Source organism: Vicugna pacos, chromosome 10 (genome assembly GCF_048564905.1).
Source record: "Vicugna pacos chromosome 10, VicPac4, whole genome shotgun sequence".
NCBI classification, from domain to species: Eukaryota; Metazoa; Chordata; class Mammalia; order Artiodactyla; family Camelidae; genus Vicugna; species Vicugna pacos.
Genome location: NC_132996.1, coordinates 67,634,650 through 67,656,676, shown reverse-complemented (window position 1 = coordinate 67,656,676; position 22,027 = coordinate 67,634,650). Strand labels below are relative to the sequence as shown.

At 54.7% G+C, this 22,027-nt stretch overlaps 3 protein-coding genes across 4 annotated transcripts in view; 1 reads left to right on the top strand and 2 right to left on the bottom strand.

Annotated features, from left to right (window-relative positions):
- Nucleotides 1–704, top strand: part of MACROD1 (mono-ADP ribosylhydrolase 1) — a 142,990-nt gene extending 142,286 nt beyond the window's left edge. For both annotated transcript variants that reach the window (XM_072970189.1, XM_031690825.2), the window contains 3 exons: nucleotides 208–289; nucleotides 376–412; nucleotides 574–704. In XM_072970189.1, the coding sequence (XP_072826290.1) occupies nucleotides 208–289; nucleotides 376–380 (87 nt within the window). In that variant the 3' untranslated portion in view covers nucleotides 381–412; nucleotides 574–704. The remainder of the gene's footprint in view (nucleotides 1–207; nucleotides 290–375; nucleotides 413–573) is intronic.
- Nucleotides 705–830: 126 nt separating this feature from the next.
- OTUB1 (OTU deubiquitinase, ubiquitin aldehyde binding 1) lies at nucleotides 831–8,879 on the bottom strand. Its single transcript, XM_006216637.4, has 7 exons — nucleotides 8,741–8,879; nucleotides 7,122–7,183; nucleotides 6,772–6,870; nucleotides 2,703–2,821; nucleotides 2,368–2,452; nucleotides 2,058–2,252; nucleotides 831–1,943 (listed from the first exon to the last, which is right to left on the bottom strand). The coding sequence occupies exons 1-7, from the start codon at nucleotides 8,796–8,798 to the stop codon at nucleotides 1,746–1,748; spliced, it is 816 nt and encodes a 271-aa protein (XP_006216699.1). The 5' UTR covers nucleotides 8,799–8,879; the 3' UTR covers nucleotides 831–1,745.
- A 5,013-nt stretch (nucleotides 8,880–13,892) lies between these two features.
- COX8A (cytochrome c oxidase subunit 8A) lies at nucleotides 13,893–15,615 on the bottom strand. Its single transcript, XM_031690826.2, has 2 exons — nucleotides 15,429–15,615; nucleotides 13,893–14,224 (listed from the first exon to the last, which is right to left on the bottom strand). Exons 1-2 carry the CDS (start codon nucleotides 15,540–15,542, stop codon nucleotides 14,129–14,131), a joined length of 210 nt encoding a protein of 69 aa, XP_031546686.1. The 5' UTR covers nucleotides 15,543–15,615; the 3' UTR covers nucleotides 13,893–14,128.
- Nucleotides 15,616–22,027: the final 6,412 nt, after the last annotated feature.

The following is a 22,027-nucleotide window of genomic DNA, read 5'->3' as shown; positions in this document are numbered from 1 at the left end:
CACCCAGGGCATCATCCGTGGTGGGAGAAGGGGATAGCTGGGCACACACCACGAGCCCCCTGTGAAGGGTGTAGCTCTAAATTCAGATCGATGAGCACCCCAAGGGCAGGGCAGAGCAGATGAAAACCGGCAGGGGTGGGGGCAGTTATAAGGCTGGGGAGCGGGGATGTGGACGGTTCCGACCCAGGCTGAGCAGGCCCTGCACAGGTGGACCGGCTGATCATCTGCGTGTTCCTGGAGAAGGATGAAAACATCTACCGGCAACGCCTCCCCTACTTCTTCCCCGTGGGTAAGTACCCAGTGGTGGGGCCCTGGCCAGCCCCTGCCCCGCCCCCATCCACCCCGGACAGGTTCTCACTGTCCTCTGCCTTCCAGCCTGACGGCACCCCACCGCCTACCCTGACCAGGACTGGTAAGCAGGGCCTGGCCCTCTGTGTGGCTGCCCACTAACCTCCTGCCCACTAACACACCCGCTCACCCTCGACCCCGCTCACCCCCATGCAGGGAAGCCAGGGAGGCAGTTTGGGGCAAGCCCACAGCCCACGTGCTCTGACGTCTCCGCTCTGCCCACAGACTGGCCTGAGCCCGCTGGACCTCGCTCCCAGCTCTAAGAAGTCGCCGAAGCCTGCAGCAGGGATTGGCCTGGCCACCCTATTCTTTCCCTCCGCACCCTGCCCCCTCCTAATAAACACTGTTGCAGCTCCTACTGTCTCAGCCCTGGCTGAGGGTGAGGGAGGCGGCCCAGGTGTGGACAGGTGCTTTGGCTTAAAGGGGCTGGCGAGAGCTCTCAGTGAGCCAGGCAGGTGGAGGCATGGGCCGGACAGCACAGGTGGGCAGCAGTACTTCACATTTATTGAGGACCTGCCCCCAAGGAGCTCACAGCCTGGGGGCCAAGTCCCCACATGTGCTGGGAAAAGAGAAGAGGTGAAGGCAAAAAGGAAGGCAATGCAGACACCACGGCCCAAGCAAAGGGGGTGCAAAGCAGGCACAGGCAGGAGGCCGAGGGGTGCAGGTGGTGGGAGAATGGTGGCCTGGCAAGCCCCACTGGACCTGGGGATGGAGGGCCAAGCACAGGCTTGAGGGCTGCCCCTCCTCCACCTGGCTGGCACCACCTGGGGTGCACTGGGGTACCCAGGCTACTCCACCTGCCCTGAGCCAGGCCCCACCATCATGCCATGCCTCTCCACCCAGCTCTCCTCGACCATGCAGGCCCCTGACGGAAGGCAGGCAGCCAGGGCCCTGGCCAGGACATAAGGGTAGAGGCAGGGCCTATGAGGGAGCAGCTTGAAACTTTGGTGGTCCTGGTCCTGGTCCACAGCAAGTCTCAAGGAACTTGCAGATTTCCAAGGAAGCCCCTGGCTAGCTAAGGGGGGAAGGCCTGAAGGGTAAAAAGCAGAACCCCAATAACCAGGAGGGGGTCCCCAAGAGGCCTCACCCCCTCAAAACTGCTCCTGCTGGGGAGACTTGGGGGGGTGGACAGGCCGAAGGCTGAGAGGAACCCACCTGAGGGGAAGGGGGGCAGCCAGACACAGAGCAGCCAGGCAGGCAGCAGCAGAGCAGGGACACGCACACACGTGGCTCACCACCAGCGTCCCCTTTAATAAAATGTGGAAGGTCGAGGTCGTGTGACAGGGAAGGGGTGGGGCATGAAGTATGACCATTTACAACCACAAAAAAACCTCTGTACATGTCTAGCGCCTGGCAGAGGGGAGGGCAGGCAGGGCAGTGGCAGGCTGGGGCCAGCCCTATTTGTAGAGGATATCGTAGTGTCCAGGCCGGTAGAGAAGGTAGACCTTGGGCTCAGAGCCCTCGGGAAAGATGTGGGGGTTGGTGGTGCCGCCCTCGCCGCGGTCCATGTACTCCACCTGGATGGAGACGCTTAGCGCCTGGGCCAGCGCAATGATGTGGATGTGGTCGCTCTCCTTACACATGGGCTCCACCTCCTGCAGCACAGGGGCGGGTCAGGGCCTGGGGATCAGTGCCTCCCGCCTCCCGCCCCCCCGCAGGCAGGAGAGAAAAGAGGGGCCTGAGTCTGAGGAGTGGGGAGGGGGCAGCACCTGCTGGCAGAACTCCTTGACGGTCCGCCCACCCTCGATGAAGTGCTCGAAGAACTTGCTCTCACGCTGCAGGTAGCCCGAGGTGAGCAGCCGCAGGTACACCACCAGGTAGTCCGAGGTGCTCTGGTCGTTGAAGGAGGCCAGCAGGTCGGCCACTGACGTCTGCTTCTCCACCTGCTCGATCAGGTCCATGAACTGCCACCCAGGAGGGACAGAGAGCAAAATAAGGGAGGAGATGGGTCAACTATGCCGCGGCCAGACCACCCACCCTCTACCCTGGCTGAGTGGGCGATGGGGCGGCTGGGCTCACTGTGTTATGAAAATCCTCAATTGTGAACTCAGTGAAGCCCTGGGACACCAAGTCCTCTTTGCTCTTGGCAGACACAGCCTTGAACCTGTGGATGGGAGGGAAAGGGAGGCTGGCATGGGCTCCTCAGCCAGCAGAGCAGGGGCCCAGAGGTCGGGGACTGGCCAGCACCAGAGGCCACTTCCCCCGGCTCAGACAGCAGCCTCAAGCAGGGGCCCAGCCTGGCCTCAGGTGGAACTGCACCTCCCAGTCATCAGACATGAAGGGAGCCCCCCAAGTCCCTCACGGAACCCTCCCCTACCCACCTCCTTCAGTGCCCAAGTGCCCACACTCCTCACCGCTGCAATTCCTTGCTGTCATCCAGCAATGCCTCCAAGTGGGAGAATCCAAAAGCTCGATAGAAGCAGTTCCCATCAGGCCTGGTCTTGCGGATGTACGAGTACTTTTTGTGGAGGTCCTGGAGAGAGGCAGCCCCCACCCCATCCCGTGCCCATCAACATCAGGCCAAAACCAGGGGGGCCAAGGAACCCCTCCCTGCAAAGGTCATACCACAGCAGGCGGCAACTAAGCTCCAAGCAGCCACCGGCCATGCTTGGCTGCTGACTCCGATGATTGGAGTCCCTTAGCGACCTGCTGCCAGGAGCCCCCAAAGCCTCAGGAAACTGACGAACACACTGGTTATACGGATCACAGAAATGGTCACCAGCCACTGGGCATGCCATGCTGCTGGGCCTGAAGGGCTGTTTGTTCACAGAAACCGGCAAGTGAATGGGTCCTTGACCAATGCAGCTTTTCCAGTGAGTAGTCTTTCAAACCAGAAGAGTTCCAGGGCAAACAAGTTAGGGCAAGGGGCACAGGGCCAGCTTGTGAGGCTCCCACTGCACAGCCCCGGGGCTGGTAACTGCCTCCCTCTTCTCCCTCTGAACTCCGCCCTGCCCACTCGCAGGCACTGGTTTGATCTTTTCCAGTTTCCTCCCCAAATTCAACGGAATTTCTATTGAACCTCCCCACAGGAGTAGGAGGTCTGGCTGGCAGTGCTGTCTGGCAAGCAGGCCTAACTCCTCAGGTCTGGGAACCCTCCCCTTCTCCTGATGCCTATTTCACACCTTCTCCATTCTCCTTAACCTGCCCCCTACCCCACTTCATCTTCCCCATGACCTTGCTTCCTTTCTGACTGAGGACTTTTCACTGAGAACCCCTCAGCCCGCACCAGCACATCCACCCCCCGGCCCTCTCTCCTGAGCCTTGGAGGGTCTGAGGTTGCTACCAGAGCCGCCTCTCCCTTGAACTCAAGGATACTGTTCCAGGAAGTCTCTCTTCTCTGCATCATCAGTTTCTCTCCCTACTAGTTTAGACCCATCAGCATGTAAACACAAGGCTAGTTCTCCCCTTAAAAAATATCCTTTGCTTCCCATGAATTCCTTTCCAGCTGCCATCAATTTCCCTGCTCTCCTGTAGAGCAGAGCTGTTTGTCAAGTTCTGTGCTTGCTGCCTCCATTTCTCTTCTGCTGTGAACTCAATCCAAGCAGGCTTTGCACAGATGCCCTCTTAAATCTGAAGGTCAAACCCACTCCTCCCCAGACCCCGTTCAGCCACGCCCCGTAATGCCCCACCACACCCTTCTCTTCCCTACCTCCCTCCGCCTGCTGGTAGACCAGCCCTCTCCACCATGTCCTCCTCCAACCTCACCGCTGCCCCTCCATCTGCCCCTCCTCATCTAACCTGTGAATGTCAGGGCCACCACCAAGCCACACGGCACCCTTCCTCAAGACACCATGTGTCACCTTCTAGAAGACAGTCACACCACAGACCGTCCACAGTGACTGGCACAACCCTGCTCAGCCCTGGGGCAGCTTCTGCATCAGCCATACTCACTCTAGGAGAACGTAGTTCTTTGCCAGGCCTGCTTCTCGGCCCTCAACTCCAACTTCGACTCACATCCAATTGACTTAGGCCCACTCCCCCGACCTGCCCGGCCAACAGGCGGCTCTGGACTCCCCACGCCCCGCTCCTCATGGCCTTCCCCCCAGTTACCTGCAACTCCTCCACCTTTCAGCTGCTCAAGCCCAAACCTTACATCCACTGCAGACTCCGCCCTCACAGCACATCCAACCCAGCAGCAGATCCTTCTGGCTCTATCTTCATTATGTCCCGTATCCAACTGCTTCTCACTGCTTAACTCTGCCACCCTGGCGCTGATCACTCTGTCTCCTGACGGTTTTACTGCAAAAGGCCCCTCACAGGTCTCCCTGCCTCCACCTCGCCGCTCAGCCTGTTCCCACCCCAGCCACCAGAGTGACCAGGAGAACCCATTAAATACTCAGCTCCCTCTGAGTCCTTTCTCTGGCTACAAGCCCCCCGCGTCTCCCACCCTCCTGCTCCCCCCAGCTCTGCTCCAGCTTTGCTGGCCACCGCCCGGCACACACCTGGGCGGGCCTTGGCTTGCCCGGCTCTGCCCAGACGGCCACGGCCTGCTTGCTCCCGAGCCTCGTTCAGTTCACTACTCAATCACTACCCTCCCTACAAGGCCTCTTCCCACCACCCTATTTAAAACTGCAAGCCCTCCCACTCCCCATCTCCTTGTCCTGCGTCACTTTTCTCCACAGCACTTACCACATCAGACACATACTTTCGTTAACTCCGACTTATTGTCTCTTTCCACCATGAACCACAATCTTCATGAGGGTGGGAGTCTGACAGCTGCAGTCATCACTCTAGCTCCAGTATCTAACACAGTGCCTGGCCCACAGTACGTGCTCATAAATGTTAAATGAACAGGACGAAATGCGCACCAAGAGCCCAAGTCATTGCAGCTACCAGGACAGCTACTGAGGTCACTCTGAGCACCTCGGTGCCGGGCCCTCAGCTGAGGGCTAATATCCACTAGCCTACTCCCCTTCCTGGGGGACCCATTTTACAGAGAAGCCGAGTCATGCAGGTCTGCCTGGGCTCTGCTGTCTGGGCTCAGGCCCTCCTAGGGAGCAAGGATGGGCTCAGGCCCAGCCCAGGGTGGGGTGTCAGGGCATCAAGGCAGATCTCCTGCCCAGACAGCACACAGCGGACACTTGAACATTCGCCGAATGACTCAATGGGAAGAACCTGTCAATCTTACCAGGGTGGCCTAGGGTGACAGGCCTTGAACTGGGGGCCCGAGGGCCCCACTCTGCTATTCTGCCATGTGGGGAAGAAAAGGGACTCAGCTTCCTAAGCCCTGGCTGTGCTCCAGGCCCAGGACTCAGCACCTGGCCACCATCTCCTCCTTCAAGCCTCACACCTGCCCAATGAGGCAGGCATCTCCACCCAGAAATTGGCAGATCAGTGGAGGCTCCAAGAAGTCCAGTGCATTGCCCAAGATCACACAGAAGTGGTGAAGCCAGGACTCAAACCCAGATCTACCAGGCTGCAGAGCCTGTGCCTTCCTCTCTCCACAGGCCTCTTGGGTAAATCACAAACACCCTGAGCAAGGGGTCAGAGTAGACCACAGGCCACACACAGCTGGGTCTGGGCTGCAGGTGTGCTGTTTGGCCCACACAACACTTGAAATTTGAATTAGCTGCCAACTATTAGAAGTCTGGAGATTTTACATCAGAATAATTTCTGGCGTGTCTTAGAAGCAATGACAGGGAGACAGGCATGGACACTCCCTGCAACTGGCTGACACGGAGCTGTGGTGCAGCTGTTCACCACCAGAAGTGGCCCTTCAATCACGTGGGTTACTGCCTGGCCCCTGATAGGGCTAACCCCAAAGGACCCTCCTTTCAGGTGTAAGTTCTAAGCATCTCTGATCTTTGGGGGAGAAGGGGAAGGAGTAATGTTTACTAAGCCCTCAGGCTGTGCTGATTAGATGCTGTTTTACACATACTCACTGTCAAACACCGGCTCACAGAGAAGAAAGTGAGTGGTTAAGGGACTTACCCGTTTGTAAGGAATGCAGCAGGGCCTTGCACAGAGGTCTGGAGGCCCCTTTTCCCCATTCTGCCTGCCACTCTACAGAGCCCACAGCAGGTTGCAGGACTGTGCCCCTGCTGCCACTCTCCTCCCCAAGTCAGCCCCACCGTGGGCACTGAAACCATCAGCTCCCCAACGTCTGCACCAGGCCCCACAGGTACGATGTCCCTCCACCTCACAGCCACCCTGTGGGCAGATGCTTTCATCATCCCGATTTTACAGACGAGGACTCCACAGCTCAGGGACACTGAAGGAGCTGCTGTGTGGCACAGTCAGGATTTGAATCAAGGTCTTTTTGGTTCCAAAGTCTGCACACTTATGAATCAGCTACCAGAGGGCTCCCCCAACATCCTACCCTATCTGAGGCCAGGCCTAGCACGGAGTAGGTCTAAAGCAGGCAGCAGGCACTCTCCTGCCCCTACCCGAGGGTTCCTCCTGTCCCCTCAGCCAGGCTCCCACCTTGATCTTCTGTTGGTAGATGTTGTCATCCTCAGCATACTCTTTGTATAGGACAGAGAGCTCCAGCCGCTCCGAGACCAGAGGGTTCTGCACAGCAATCTGCAGGGCACAGGAAATCCATCATGCTCTGGTAGGTGAACAGAGTGACTCACACCTAACAGCCAGAACACCTAAATAAGGGGTACCATGCCAGTCACCTAGTGGCACAGTGAGCCACCTTCCCCCCAATAAAGGCATCCAGGACCCGGTACAGGTTGGAGAAGAGGAGGCTTCCAAAGTAGAGGTAAACAATAGGCCTCAGGCCCAGCCTATGCATCCCCAAAATAGGGCTGCTGCCCACAACCCCTCACCTCCTGCTGAATTCGGTCCTGCTGAGCCATGATGGCTTCATCATAGGCAAGACAGTTAACACCTGGAAGAAAGAAGGCCAAAGATTACAGTGGGCCCTGACAGTCCCAGCTCCAGGCAGCTGGGCTAAGGACAAGAGCAGCCCAGGGCCAGGAGAGCAGACCTGGAAGCATGCATCTCACAGCCTGCTCCATCCCAACTGCGTATCTTGACAAAATCCCTTCCCCTCCTGGCTTAGTTTTCTCATCTTTAAAATGAGGGGGCAAAGGTGATTACCCCCAAGGTACACTCTTCCAACTCTAACAACCCCTTCCCCCTGCTTTCTAACATCACTTCCCAGCAGCCTGGGGATGCTCTGGGCCCAGGCAGGGTCTCTTGGGGAAAGTAGGATGAAGAGGCAGAGCCTTGGGCTGGATGAGAGCTTCCTGTTTTACAGACAACAAAACAAATGCAGTGAGCTGAAGTAATCTGCCCAAAGTCACTACCAGTAAGACCTGTGGTCAAACCCAGGTCTGTCTAATTCCAGAGTCTTAAACTATTTACCACAATAACTCTCCTTTGCTACTTCACCACAGAGGCCTACCCTCAGCTGTAAAAAGAGTAATACTACCACCTTTCTTCAGTGAAATATCACAAGAAGGTGGTACCTTAGAGGCATACTGTTAAGAACTCATCAGTAAGTTGGGCAGGTCCACCCATTGGGCCCCACTCTGAGCAGCCAGTGGTGAGGAGCCAGGAGACCTGAACCCTGGCTCTGGATCTTTCTTAACTTATGTGATCTCAAACAAGGCCCTTCTGGGGGCCTGAGTCTCTGAAAGCTCAGTCCCTTGAATGTGTGGTTAAAACAGGAGGTGTGTGCCGAATGATTTTTAAGCATCCTTTTGCACTTGAGCATCCCGGATCCTCAGCTGGGCCTCGGCCCATCTCCTACATTGCCCTGCAACAGGACTGTCCCTCCCACCCCAGCGTCTAACTCAGGCGTGAAAAAGGAGAGAGTGGTACCATTCTAAATGGTCCAACTCTTCAGGGGTCTAAGGAAACAATACCGAGACAGGAGGAAAGGGGCTGTAAAGAGAAAAGAGGGGGCTCTACCGGAAACGAAGACTGCTGCCCTCGAGGGCACACACCGGAGGCCGCTCACAACCCCGGGCCACCCACAGCATCCCCAGCGGCCCGCCTAGTCCTTTGTGTTCCGCAGCCTGGCGTAACTCGACGCCCTCCCGGGCTCGGACTGTTCTGAAGAAGGCGAGCTGCCAGGCCCGAACTAGGCCTGGGCCTGACTGCAAGGACCGGGACCGGAGGGCTGGAGACTCGGGAGCCCCGCGCGAGGAGCAGAGGGGGCTGGGCGAGGGGCGGGGCGACCGAGGCCCCGCCCCAGGAGCACGCGATGGGGAAGAGCCGAGGGCCAGGGCGCGACCCGCTCGCTAGTTCGCCGCCCACCCGGCCGGGGGTCGCGGCGGCGGCTCCTTCCATTGTGAGGGGGAGGGGAGAAGGCGGCAGCGGAGGAAGGCGCCGCCCGCGAGCTTCGCCGCCAGCCGCCCCGCCCCTGGCCTCCTTGGGAACCCGCGGTCCGGCATTGCCCCCGCTAGCCCAGGCCGGACGGCCCTCCCCAGCTCGGTACCTTCGGAGTCGCTGCCCAGCTGCTCCTGCTTCTGCTGCTGAGGTTCCTCCGCCGCCATCTTTAAACAGCACCGCACTGCCGACCGCTTCCGGGTTACCAATTGCCCTCCTCCCGGAAGAGAGCCCCTCCTCGTGGCCCCTCCTTGGTAACGCCCCTAGCAACGGAATCCCCTCGGGCGTTGTTACCTGAGGGGCTATCAGTCTGGCGCGGCCGCCGCGGAAACCCGATGAAGGGAAGGTAGTCCCCGCCCACCCTCAACTCGCACGCTTGCTGGGCTCCATCTTCCAAGGCTCGCAACGTGCCCGGTGGTGATAAGAACCTCCTGGGGCCACTTCAGTTTTCTTTTCACTGGCGTTTGAAGCACGGATTATGTTATTGAGATAAGCAGGAAGAGGAAATTAAAATCACCGAAGGCAACATTCTTGCTGCGAGCTCCAGAATTGACAGCAGGTGATTGCAGTGAGGATCACCTGGCCGACGAGAGGGACTGGTGCTAACATCAGAGCCCTGGGACATCACCGCCCCTCTTCACTGAGCCTTGTTTCTGAGTGGGCTTTGGTGTCCTGCTTGCGGCAGGGAGAACATGTCCCTTGCGGCCAAGGACCTGATTTGGACTCCCTACCCTTCTTGTTATGAGAAAATCAGGTTTTTGTTTTTGTTTGGTTTTGGTTTTGTTTAAAAGAAAGGAGTTGATATATATGGAGATTAGTGGTTGCCAGGGGTTAAGGAGGAGATGGGGGCTAAAGGGAAGTGGGTGTGATTGTGAAAAGGAAACAGTAGAGAATCCTTGCAGGAATGGAAATATTCTTTATCTTAACTATATATGAATATCCTGGATATATGCTATACTATAGTTTTGTGAGATGTTACCGATGGGGGAAGTGGGTAAAGGGCAGACAGAATCTTTCTGTGTAATCTATTAAAATTGCCTGTGAATTCACTAAAAATAAAAAGCTTAGAAAGTGGCAAGGACTTGGATGCTAAAGATGCTGTTTTTTTACAAGTGAGTTTGGCATCCTGGTTCCCAATTTTTCACTATGGAGGGCCTTTTTTCACATGACAGTGTTCTGTTAGCACTTGAGGAGACTGTGCCTCTGCCCCAGTCAGATCCCTTGGTTCATGACAATACAGGAGCGGAATAGGACCAAATGTCTTCATGAGCTCCATCCAGCCCTGGAGCAGGGGCAGCTGGTGCCTAGGCTCACCATACAGGCCACGGTGGCTTTCTTACAGCAACACTACAAATGCCAAGTCTATGTCCCAGCAACTTTGCAAATTGCTATTTATTGGGTCACTGAGCCTTGAGGTTGTTTTCAAACTCAAGAAAGCAAAGGGTCCACCCTGTTTGGACTCCATGCCCACCAAACTGTTCATTCTTTTTCCCAGTTTTAACAATGAACTCAGTAACTGCCAATCAGATCTTCAGTCAGTAGAACTGGTATTACCAAATGAGGAGCCAAGACGGTTGATGACAAAAACATTTCTCTTTGGCTTTACCCAATCTTGAAAATAGCAATAAAACAACTCCTTTACCCCCATGCTTTACTTTGACCAGGAGTCCAGCAGGCAGGGGTGCACAGATGGAGCTGGAGCTGGGACTAATGGTAGATATAGAGAATACAGTTGCTCTGGAGAGTGAGAAGGAATCCTGGCTGTGACCCAGTGCTGGACTGCAGCCAGGCTGCCAACACCAAGTAAATGCCTCCTTCACACACAAGGTTCTGGGGTTTGAAGGACAGATCTGCACCCTCAATGTACCCTCCCCCTCTTGTCAGGTAGAATGGGGAAGGAAATGGCCAGAGGGAACCTTTGGCTCTTAATCCCACCCCAGTCAATTTTTGCCCCACTCTTCTGCATGCTACTTTATTTGGTGGGTAATAACTGTTCTCCTACCCTTGTTTCATCTCTCCTGGTTCTTTTCCCATTTTAGGGTTTTGATTCTCTACGCTGAAGCATCTAAAACCCAACAGCATATCTGCCAGGAATCACCAGCATAGCTCCTGGTGTTTATCTCTGCCTCCCAATTTGCCAACCTGGAAATAGTCCAGCGCTGCTGGTCCTGCCTGTCGATTCCCATAATGAAACAGGCAGCACTGGTGCTTGGGTTCAGGCTGCTGTTGGAAAGTTGCAAAGGAGACAGGCAGCAGCCCAGGACTATTTTCCACAGAACCAATATGGCATAGATGCCTCCTCACAGCTCTGCTGGCCAGAAATGTGTCCAGACGCCACATCCATGTCCACAGGATTCTGTCAGGTGGAGGGAGAGGAGACCCACCCCCTCCACCACCAGGACCCAGGGACTTGGAAACCTCAGCCACAGAGGACGAGTTTGCTGAACGGCCTAGAGGCCCTAGAGAGCCTCATAGCTTCCAGGGCCACCCAGCCTCTCAGGGGAGGAAGCCGGGCAACAAGGACATGACATAGGCCTTGGGACAGCCACAATCCTCACAGGTGGGCCATGGCCAGAAGGCTGGCCAAAGGTGAGGCCTCAGTGGTCCTTCCCGAGGTGGCCTTGGGAGTCAGCAGCTGCCCAGATGGGAAGTGTCAGGGTGCGCCCAGCCCCAAAAAGGGACTCTGGAGCTGCCCTGGCAGGGATGCGTGGTGGTCCACAGGCAGCCAGCTCCCAAATCATGGTCTGGCGAGGCTTTGATGGTGCAGAGGCCAGGCTGATGAAGCTGACCAAGGGCTGTACTTCAGGCCATGGGCAGGTTGATATTTGCCTTCAGGGTCCACGACACCTAAGGCAGAAAGCAAGCAGAGGAGGGGAGAAGCAGCAAAGGAAAAGCCCCCAGATCCCCAACTCACACCACCCATGGTCCTGTAAATGTGTCACAATTCACTTCACCTCAGATCTGCTGAGGCTCCTTCCCCTGGTGCCAAGCCCCTCCTGGGAGAGCCCCCACCTCGCAGGGGAATGATGCATTCATTTCCTTACTGCTGCCATTAACAAATCACCACAAACCTAGAGGCTAAGAACAACACAAATGTACAACTTTACAGTTTTAGAGGCCAGAGTTCTGGTATGGGTTTCACCAGACTAAAAATCAAGGTATCTGCAGGCTGTGTTTCCTTCCAGAAGCCCAGAGGAAGAATCTGCTTCCTACTTAATGCAGGCTGTGAGAATTCCGTTCCTTGCTGCTCTGGGACTGAGGTCCTCGTGTCCTTGCTGGCTGTAAACCGAGGGTGGTTCCCAGCTTCTAGAGGCCTCTTCGTTCCTTGGATCATAGCCCACTTTCTCCATCTTCAAAGCCGGCAAGGCTCTGAGATGTGAATTACCTGCCTTTCCCGACCACCTTAAGGAGTCATGTGATTACACTGGGCCCTCCAGATGTCCTCCCATTTCAACATGCTTAACTTTAATAACATCTGCAAAGTACCCCTGCCATGTAGGGTAACACAGTTGCAAGGTTCCAGGGATGAGGCATGGACATCTGGGGGCACATTATTCTTCCTGCCACATCACCTTCATTTTACAATCCCGAGAGGCTTAATGACTCGCTCAAGGTCACAGAGTAAATGGCCAAGCCAGGTCTCAAACCCAGGCCTCCTGACTCCCACCCAGTCCACTATTCTTAACATTATAGCATCTGCCATGACTGCAGCCCCCCGGCCACCCAGTGTGCACACCAGGGCACAGACATCCACCCCTCCAGACTCAGGATCTGACAGACACCCACAGACACAGACCCACACAGTGCTGTTTGGGAGTACAAGGAGCCTTCCTTTATGGAAGGCCCCAGGGCCTCTGGTTTGCTGAGGGATAAGAGGACAAAGAAAAGAGATCAGATTTAAGGCCCAGGGGAGGGTGAGATTCAAGCAGGACAGCTCACTCCCATCCACTCCCCAGCCTATGACCCTGCCCACCTACCCCCATCTAGCGCCCAGCAGGTTGTGGGAGAGCAAGGGCTGGAGGGTTTGGAGGGGCTGTTGGGCTCCCTGGGGGATCCCTCTGACCAGGGACCACTGGATTCCCATCAGTCTGAGGGGTGGCTCAAGACACACAGCTTAGGGCTAAGGTAGCGCTCCTGGGCCAGGGGGACCACTGTGACCCTTTGGGTTCCAGGGGCACAAAAATGGGAGACACCCAATCAAACCCTTGGCAGGGCCATGGTGCTACAGCAGAAACTCAAGACAGCTTTCCTCTGAGTGTCACAGACCCACGGCCTAATCTGTGCCCAAAGCAACCAGGCATCACTGGACACATGAAAAGGCCAGAAAATTCTAGATAAAGGGAGAGAGAGCAGAATGCCCCTTCAGCTCCTGTCAACACAAGTCAGGAAACAAGCCCTGCAAAAGAGGGGCTAGTGAGGTATGTGTTCTGACACCCAGAGCCTAAAGTCACCCACACCCTAGAGGCCCTCAGCTCTCACCTGGCATCCTGTCCACCATCCAGCAGCTCCTCAGGGGACACTGAAGCCATGTCTGCTCTCAGAAATCACTCATGTCACCCCAACAAAAAGAATGCAAAAACTAAAGCCACGTCCTCCTCTAGGATAGGGGTCCGCAGGTCTGAGTCAGAATTCCAGCTCAGTGGGGAGCCCTTCATATGCCTGTTCCATCTAAGGAAGCCCCCCTCCTGACCCCCAGGAAGAACCACTGAGGAAGGGCTCTGGGGATGGACAGAGGAGCAGCACTCTTCAAGCTAAGGAGGGAAGGGGATAGGGAAGCAGGCAGGGAGAACAAGAAAGCCAGTCAGTGCACAAGCATTTACAGGTGCTAAAAGGAAAGGGGTAGAAAAATGCAAGACACCATAACGTGGGCCACCCTCCACCAGGAAGGGTAACAAGCACATGAGAAATGGATGGAGCCCACCGACTGAGGACAGAGAAGGCTGACCCCACTGGGAGAGAGAGACAGAGTCTTGAAATTGGCACAACCAAGGGAGCTGGATGGGGAGCAAGAAAGGCTGCCTAATGACAACAGGATTTGCTTTCCACAGGAACCAGAAAACATTCAGAGAAAACCATGTAAAGGAAGCATCACTTCCAGGCTGAGCAAGGAGAATGGCTGAATGTACTCCACCCCCCAAAAGGCAGTCAGCCAGCAGGGAAGTGCGGCGGCCAGGCCTCTTCTCCACACCCCGACCCAACATCATCCTCAACTCAAGTACAGAGGCAGAAGCCCAGGCCAAAGGCATGATGAGTTTCTGAAGCAGGGTTTAAACAGACTTTATTGTTACAAGGGGGGCCCTACAGAGCAGGGCCTTATAAACTGATAATATGTGGTCCCAGGATGTCACCATGGAGAAATGGAGAGGTCATGACTGCAGAAGAGGTCACTGTAACTGAAGGACATGATCCAGGGGAGGCCGGCCAGGAATGCAGCAGACATGATCAGGACAGGCCAGGGGGTGGTCAGGTCACAGGGTGAGGGGGAGGACAGCTCCCTTCACCCCCGCTTCGTGTAGCTGTCCATGTGCGACAGGACCCAGCCGGACGGCAGGAGGAAACACAGGAAGCAGGAGGTGAGCCCAATGGCGATATCCTAAACAGAGCACAAGAAAGAAGGAACCTCCACAGTAAGGATTCCCCAGGCTTCTCAGAGTTTGAGCAGTCTTCCCAGACAGCAGAAAGCCCCCCTCAAGGAGTCAAGATTCAGGCTCCAGAGCAGGGACATAGCAGATGCAAGGTTCACTCTAGGCCTCGAGGTAAAGGGTTACATATGGGGCCTGGGTTAGGATCCGTGGAGAAATCCACCACCAGATGATAAACCGAAGGGACAGGAACAAGGATTCAAACCTGTTTTACAGCTGGTCTGTTGAGACCCAGGAACCTCACTTGCACAGACAATTAACTCTAAAAATGCATCTCCCCTTCTCCTTGCCTCAAAAAGCTCTCCCTCCCCAAACCTTCAGGACTAGAGCTAAGACTTTTTGCAGCCACTTCTATATTCCCTATAGCAGTTAAGATCACAGCACGACTTGGAGTCAGACTTAAGTTCAAATTCCTTCTTTGCCACTTAAGTGTGACTTTTGACAAGTCAATACACTGCTCCTAAACTTCAGTTCCTTCAAACACCAAATGGAGATAACGACCCTTTCCTGGGGTCACTGGGAGGAATGAATGGGACCTCTCAGCACAGTGCTTGGCACACAGCAGGCACTCAACGGACCCAGCTGCAATTTCTGTCACTATTATTTCCTCAATCGCAGCACTTTCTGGGCTCTGCTCCTAGCTGGAGGCCCACTAACCTGGACTCTGAAGACTCGCATTCAAGGTCGAGTTCTGCCAGAGGCAAATGCAGAAAAGTGCCAAACAGGTGAAAGTCATTAAGGGTTAAACTTTCCCACGTTTCTGGGAATTACAAAGACCTACCGGAGTCCTCTCTGCCCCCAATAATTAATAGCGGTAACAGTTATAGCGCTGACAGTCGTCAGGCATCCCCCAAGGAACCGATGGGTAAACAGGCTCAGAGAGGGTAAGGAAGCTTGCTCAAGACTGCACAGCGAGTAAGCGACAGAGCTGGGCAGACAAGTTCTGAGCATAGATTCTGAGGCTGAATGAACACCGACTGTCGCCTGGACACCGTCCCCTCGTTTGCGCCCTGCAGACAGGCCCAAACCAGTACTGCCTCTCCCCATTACGCTGCGGGCTGAGAGGTGCAGGGCGCTTTCGGGGCCGCTGAGGTCCAGCGCCCCAGACCCGGGACCCCCATGGGTCTCCCATGCCCTTCCTGGCCCGCTCCTTACCATGGTCCCGAGCTGCTCCCGCGCAGGCCTGGAATGGACCTGGGCACGCGGCACCGGGAGCCGCCGGGCCGAGCCTGTCAGGCCCCTCAGCAGCAGCGGAGTCAGTATAGACATGACCGCACCGAGTAGACTGCAGACAGCTGGCGGTAGGAGCCCAAGGTCGCGAAGTCAAAATGGCGGCCACGACCGGAAGTTCCCGAGCCGTAGAGGCCCTGGGAAAAGGGCGTCCCGGAAGTTGTCCGGAAGTGACGTAAGGACACACCTCCCGCCCACTCTCGTCAGTTTTTGGCGCCTTCCTCAAAACAACCAATCGACGCCAGCCTACCACCGACGGGCGGGGCGCGGAGGGGCTTTCCTTTCGTGTATGCGCCCGCCCCCAAAATGGCCCATCTTCGTGAGTGACAATCGTGGCCACTCAATCACGTAAGCCAAAAACGCAGGTGGCACTCTTGACTCCTCCCTCCATTCGTGTCTTAAATCTCTCTATTCAGTAATCCCCTCTCCCCGCCAGGCCTCCACTATTTCTGGCCAGAAAGCCTGGCACTAACCTCCTAACTGAACTCTCCTCATTTACTATTACTCTCTCCAATTCCAGTCTCCATGCAGTAGCAGCCGACCTTCTTCCCTTTTTAAACATAAATCTAACCAAGTCATATACTTACGTAAAAACTTTGTGGCTCCTCTTACTAGACAAAGTCCCGATTACTGGATGTAATTCTCCAGCGTCATCTCTAAGTATTCCACACCTTCCTCCTTGCTCTCTCTAATCCTCCCCCACCATCCAGCCTTTTGCTTCTTTGTATCTTATGTACCACTGGACACTTTCAACTCGTACCTACCTAGCCTTCCTTTTTCACCTCTCCAATTCCTACTTCCAGGCCTCCACTTACTGATATAGCTTACTTTATTCAACGAATATTTACTAGCCCCTACTGTGTTCCAGAAACTGTTCTAGACACGTTGTGAACAAGGTGGACAAGGACTCCCTTATCACAAAACTGACATTCCAGAGGGGACAGATAATATATGAACACTTAATGAGAAGCTAAATTGCCATGATATGGTACAGTGACAGGGGTGGTACTGCCTTAGGAAGCCTTCCCTGGCCACCCCAGGCCTGTGTCGCCTCTGCCCAGCAGCTCCTGTGATAGCACTGCCCACAGGAGTGGTCTTCATCCCTCATGGGGGCCATCTGAGGGCAGAGCCTGTATCTGGTTCTCCACTGTCTCCAAAGGACCTGGCACACACTTAGAAACTCAGAGAACGTTTATACATTGCAGGAGAATGAACAGTAGGTAGAATACAACAGGAAAGAGGTGAGGGGCCAGCCAGGGAGCCAGGCTTACCTGTATGACTCATTTCACCTTAACAACAATGTCCTGAGGGAGACACTATTATTATTTCAGATGTTTTACAAATGAGGTAATAAGCCTGGAGAACTGGGTGACCTGCTCAAGGTCATGCAGCTCCAAGGCCACCTAACCAGGATTCCAGGGCAGGTTTATCCACTCCAAAAGTCATGCTTTTAACCACCAAAGTAGCTGCTGCGAAGAGGGAGAATTTCTAGAAGTTCCAGGTTTTGTTTTTTATTTATTTTTTTTACATTTTTTTTTGCGTGGGAGGTCATTAGTTTTGTTTGTTTGTTTATTAGGTGTTTTTTGGTTTTTTTATGGAGGTATTGGGGGCTGAGCCCCAGACTTCATGCATGCTAAACATGCATTCTACCATTTGAGCTATACCCTCCCCACCCAGAAGTTCCAGGTTGATATCATGGTCAATGGCATCAAAGGCTGCAGCAGGGAATGGGGGTAAGGAGAGGCAGCAAGAGACAGGGGAAACAGGAGCTTTGGAGGAGCAACCTCAGCCCCATGGGAGCAGGGAGGCATGCCCACAGAAAAGTGGGAATGGACCCAGAGTGCCCAAAAGGGTGGGCTTTGCCTGTGCTTCTTTTGGAGGGATGGGTTCCCAGGACCTGAGCTATCCAGGGCCCTTCTCCACCCCTCCCCATCTCCCCCACGCCATTCGTGGGTATTGTTAATGTCCAGTGGTCTTGGTCCGGCCTCACCTTCAGCAACCAGGCCCCCTGCCCTCACTCTGCCCTGGGTCCTGGCAAACAACCCAGCACAGATGCTTCTAAACACCCTCCTCCCACCTCCCAAGGGGCACAGCCTAGGCACATAGGGCTGGGAGGCCAAGGCCCCAGCTGCCTGCCCCTGGGAGAAGGGACAGGGACTTCCCTGTGGCCCTACTGGGCTTTATCAGGCCTTTGTCCTGTGAACAAAGTAATAACCCCCAGGTTAGAGCACTGTGCAGGAGAGGCCTGGAGAGACTTTGGGAAGGGACAAGCCTTTCTGTGTTTCCCTGGGTTACTCCCTTGAGGAACTGCATATTCATCTCCTCCTATGTGGCTGGAGGAAAAGGAGTGAACATTTGTCAGGCAGGTACATCTATGCTGTTCCAGGGCTTTCCTCACAGCCCCTGTGATGAGACTTCTTTCAGAACTCGAGTCAGAGAGGAGGAAAGAGGCTGGCAGATGTTAGGTAATGCAGCTGAGTCTACAAACGCCAGGAAGGGTTTGCGCCTAGGTCTGTTGGATTAATACCAACATCTCTGCTCTTCCCCCCTCCTCCAGCAGCCATCCTTCCCCCAAACTAGGGGGACAGTCCCTCAACAAGAGAGCAGTGAACTCTGGTGGTGGTTTATACAACGACACACTATACAGCAGTGAAAATGAACAAACTACAGCTACAACACAGGTGGTTCTCACAAGCATAATGTTGAGCAGCAGAGGCCAGACGTACAAGAGCACAGACTGTGTGGTCCCATTTATATAAAGTGCAACAACAGGGAGGACTAAGCCAGGCAGGGTGGGGGCGGGGTAGGTAGTGGGGATCCTGGGGGAAGAGAAAGGGCACAGGGACAGGAGAGGCACGATGGGGCTTCTCGGTGCTGGTTACTCGAATGTGATAATTCTGTCATGAGTGGCTAGACAGTCACGACTGTGCTCTTTTTTTATGCCTGTTACATTTCTATTTAAAAAAGTTTGAAAACAGATAAGAAAAAAGCAAGGAAAACAATGTGTCATATGATCTTGTTTTTTGAAAACAAAGAAAAAATATCTAGAGAAATAGATATGCAAATATGAAGGAAAAGCCCAGCTGGGCTAACTCATAAATCTGAAGTTTAGTGTCAGTCTATTGGGCTAACGAGCTCAGTCACAAATCTAAGTGTGATAAGTGTCGGTTTACTGATATAAGTTCTGCTGGGTTAACTCATAAATCTGAAATTTAGTGTCAGTTTACCGGACTAACAAGCTAACTCATAAATCCAAGCTCAACAAGTGTCAGTAACGTGATCTGTTCCGAATTGATAAGCTTCAGCGTACTGATTCCTTGCTTTTTGTTGTTTGAGCCTTATTGGCTAATAGCCCATACTTGTAATTAACCCTGTAAAACCTCATGTGCACGTCTTGGAGGTGCTCAGAGCTTCACAGCAGAAGCCCCTCTGAGCCCGCCGGCGTAATACATCTGAGTACTCCAACCCTCCGTGTGGTGCTTGTTTCTTGGCTGGTCTGTCATTTCCGTAACACATAGATACAAGTTTGGAAGGACACACAAATTCACAAATTCACAAATTGTGAACAGTGGTGTTCTCTAGATGGTGGTGGGAAAACGGGTCATTGGTTTTTTTCTGCTGCATTTTCCAAGACTGCACATTGGGCACTTCTTTTGGCATTAGAATAAGCAAGAAAGGAGAGGGAGGTCTGCCCCATGGGTGACAGACTCTCTGGGAGGCGGGGATCTTGGACAAGCTTCCACGGGCAGGGAGCTCCTCTAACATCCTGGCATCTGCTCGCTGTCTGCTAGGACGTGGAGCTCATTCCCACACCGCAGGACTGTCCATTATGCTTGGATTGCTGGGAGTCTCTCCTGCATCAAGGTGAGGCTTAGGGATCCCAGCCTGGGTCCTGGCTCTGATCCAAAGGTCCAAGCTGTCCATCCCTCCACCCACTCCCCTTCCCCTAAATGGGGCAGTAGGAATAGATCCCAAGCCTTGGGGATGGGTCGGGGAGCTGATCCCTACTGCTGAGACCAGCCTCACAGTCCAAGCCTCCAGTTTCTGATGGTCATATATGGGCTGGGAAGATCCCAGGTGCCCCATCCCAGAGCAGACCCCCGGACCCCAATGGCCATATGTGGGTTAGAGAAACACTGGATACCCCTGGCCCCTGTCCATTAAAGGCTCTGGCCCAACAACTACTCTCTTCAAATATGGAGCTATGAGTCCTGGAGAAGGGGACAGACCTCAGCCCTATGGGGCAGCAGGTATAAGTCCCTCAGCTGCCCGCCCCCGCCACCCCCAAACACACATACCTTCTGGACTTTGTCACCTCACAGAACATCTGACATAGGGCTGTCCAAACCTGACCTAGGGGTTTCCAGTTTCCTCACCTGGCCTAAATTCCCCTCTTGGCATGTCAAGTGAGTGCTGGGCACTGAGCCCTGGGGCTGGCCAGGGAAAGGGCTGTGGGGAGAAGGAACCCACCCTAGGGCTCTGAGGGCAGCTGCGATTCCCTATAGGCCTGTGGGGACTGTCTGCCTGGGGTGGAGGTAGCAGCAGGAGGTCTTTGTAGAGCCTCAGGAAGGGCCCAGTGTCCAAAGGATGAGGATTCAAGGAGGGGATTTATTTTAATCTTTGCAGTAACTCAGCAAGGGATGTGTGCCTGCTTCCTTGATGAGGAAACAGGCACAGGGAGGTTAGATAATTTTCAGGGTCACAGAGCCAGCGAACAGAATTCTCAAAGAGGTCTTTCTACCGCCTTCTCCCTCTCCTCCCCCGACACTGCACACCCCGTGAGGTAGAGGAGAGGGCATATCTGCTTTATTTGCTGATGTAGACCCAGTGCTCAGTAAACGCTAGGTACTCAGTTCATACCTGCTGAATGAATCCTCCAAGATTCAAATCCAGGTCCTTCCACTATCTCAACTAAATGTACGTGGCACTTGTTATAAAGTGTGATGAAACGTTTTCATGTGCAGCTGTGAAACTCCTCCTTGCTCGTCCTGTCAAAGTAGTAATCTTCACATGCAGTCCTATGATTATTAGGGCTTCAGAGAAATTAAAAATGGGGGCTTTCATGCAAAGTCCAGTAGGAGAAAGGGGCAGGAGGAGATGGCCCTGGTCTGGGTTGTCCTCAACAAGAAGCAAGGAGCCCCTAGTACAGGGGTGGGACGGGGCGGAGCAGGGTCCCAGAAGGGGCATCTACTCTTCCTGGGGCACAGCTGTCATCAGGCGCCAGATGTTGGTTGCGGGTGTGGGGCAGGCCAGGACACAGCTGTTGGGAGTGGGGCAACATGGGAGGGTGGAGGCTGGGGTGCTGCCCTCCCCAGGGCGACACAGCTATCAGAGCCTAGGCACCTGGCAGCTGGCTGGAAAGGTGCAGCTGCCAAGGCACAGGGAGGCTGCGGGCTGGGGGGTTGGTGGCACCTACCAGGAGCCAGGCGGTAGTTAACCCCTTTCTGCCTGCAGCCCCCAGCCAGTAGCCAAGTGTAATGAGACAGCTCCTGTGTGATAATGGCTCAGGCTTGGCAAAGGTCACCCACACCTGTGGTGGGCAGGGTAATCAGGTCTCCAAGTCTCCCTGCCCCTGCCCCTGCCCCCATAGTGCAGATGGGTAAACTGAGACCGACAAAGGAGTCAGGCTGCTAGGCTGGATGACCCCCAAGCACACCTAAGGCCTCTCCTCCCCAGTCCCCCCAGGACATCATGGTGGGCTTGGGCCAGAAGGATTTATATGCAGCCGAGAGGTCAGGGGCAAAGGCAGCATCCTGACGCCCAAGCACCCCAAGGAGCCTGGCATCATCACCAAGTAGGACGCCGTGGAGAAGACCTGCCGCCACAGCTTCTACAACAAGTAGTGTGTGGCCCAGGAGGAGCACCGGGCACTGCTCGCCAAGGTCCCACCCACCTCAAAGGCCAACGGCAAGGTGACGATGACCCAGGTCATGTTCAAGACGGTGAAACTTCCTGCCACATAGGTGGCTCTCCAAGACCTTGCTGAAGCTGTATGTCTCTGGCTGCACCAGTGAGGACCAGTCTCACCCCTACCGTGCTGTGACCTCTAGACCAACAAAGCAACCTACAATTCCATCATGGAGTGCGACACCGACATCTGCCAACAACATCCTGTCTGGGCATAAGACCACGTACCAGGGTACTGCAGACGGATGCAGACCCTGCCCTGGCCCCCAGCACCATGAAGGTCGGGGGAAGGCTCCCAACTGCTGGGGTCTCCGGGGCAGATGGCTCTTCCTCAGGAAGCAGAAACTCAGCCTCTCAAGGCCTCTGCGGGGGAGGCAGCCTGGGGACGGCAGGGACTTGGGAGTCGGGGAGAAAGCTGAGTTCCCTGGCTCACTGCTATCTTCCTTAGCTCTCCTGAGCTTCAGATCACCTGTCAGGTGGGGACAGCACCTCCTACCCTGGGTTCAAATCTTGGCTCTTATCACCAGGACCACGGACAAATTACTATACACTCTGGGATTCTCAACTTATCTCTAAATTGAGAATAATACCACCAAAATGGAACAGGGTTGTTGTAA

Excerpts from the sequence above, each read along its gene's own strand:
- OTUB1 (XM_006216637.4), bottom strand. The coding sequence starts at position 8,798 with ATGGCGGCGGAGGAACCTCAGCAGCAGAAGCAGGAGCAGCTGGGCAGC. Across the intron at positions 7,184-8,740 it reads GCTGGGCAGCGACTCCGAAG|GTGTTAACTGTCTTGCCTAT; the intron begins GTACCGAGCTGG and ends TCTTTCTTCCAG. Across the intron at positions 1,944-2,057 it reads TCAAGGAGTTCTGCCAGCAG|GAGGTGGAGCCCATGTGTAA; the intron begins GTGCTGCCCCCT and ends CCTGTGCTGCAG.
- COX8A (XM_031690826.2), bottom strand. The coding sequence starts at position 15,542 with ATGTCTATACTGACTCCGCTGCTGCTGAGGGGCCTGACAGGCTCGGCC. Across the intron at positions 14,225-15,428 it reads GGGAGCAGCTCGGGACCATG|GATATCGCCATTGGGCTCAC; the intron begins GTAAGGAGCGGG and ends TGCTCTGTTTAG.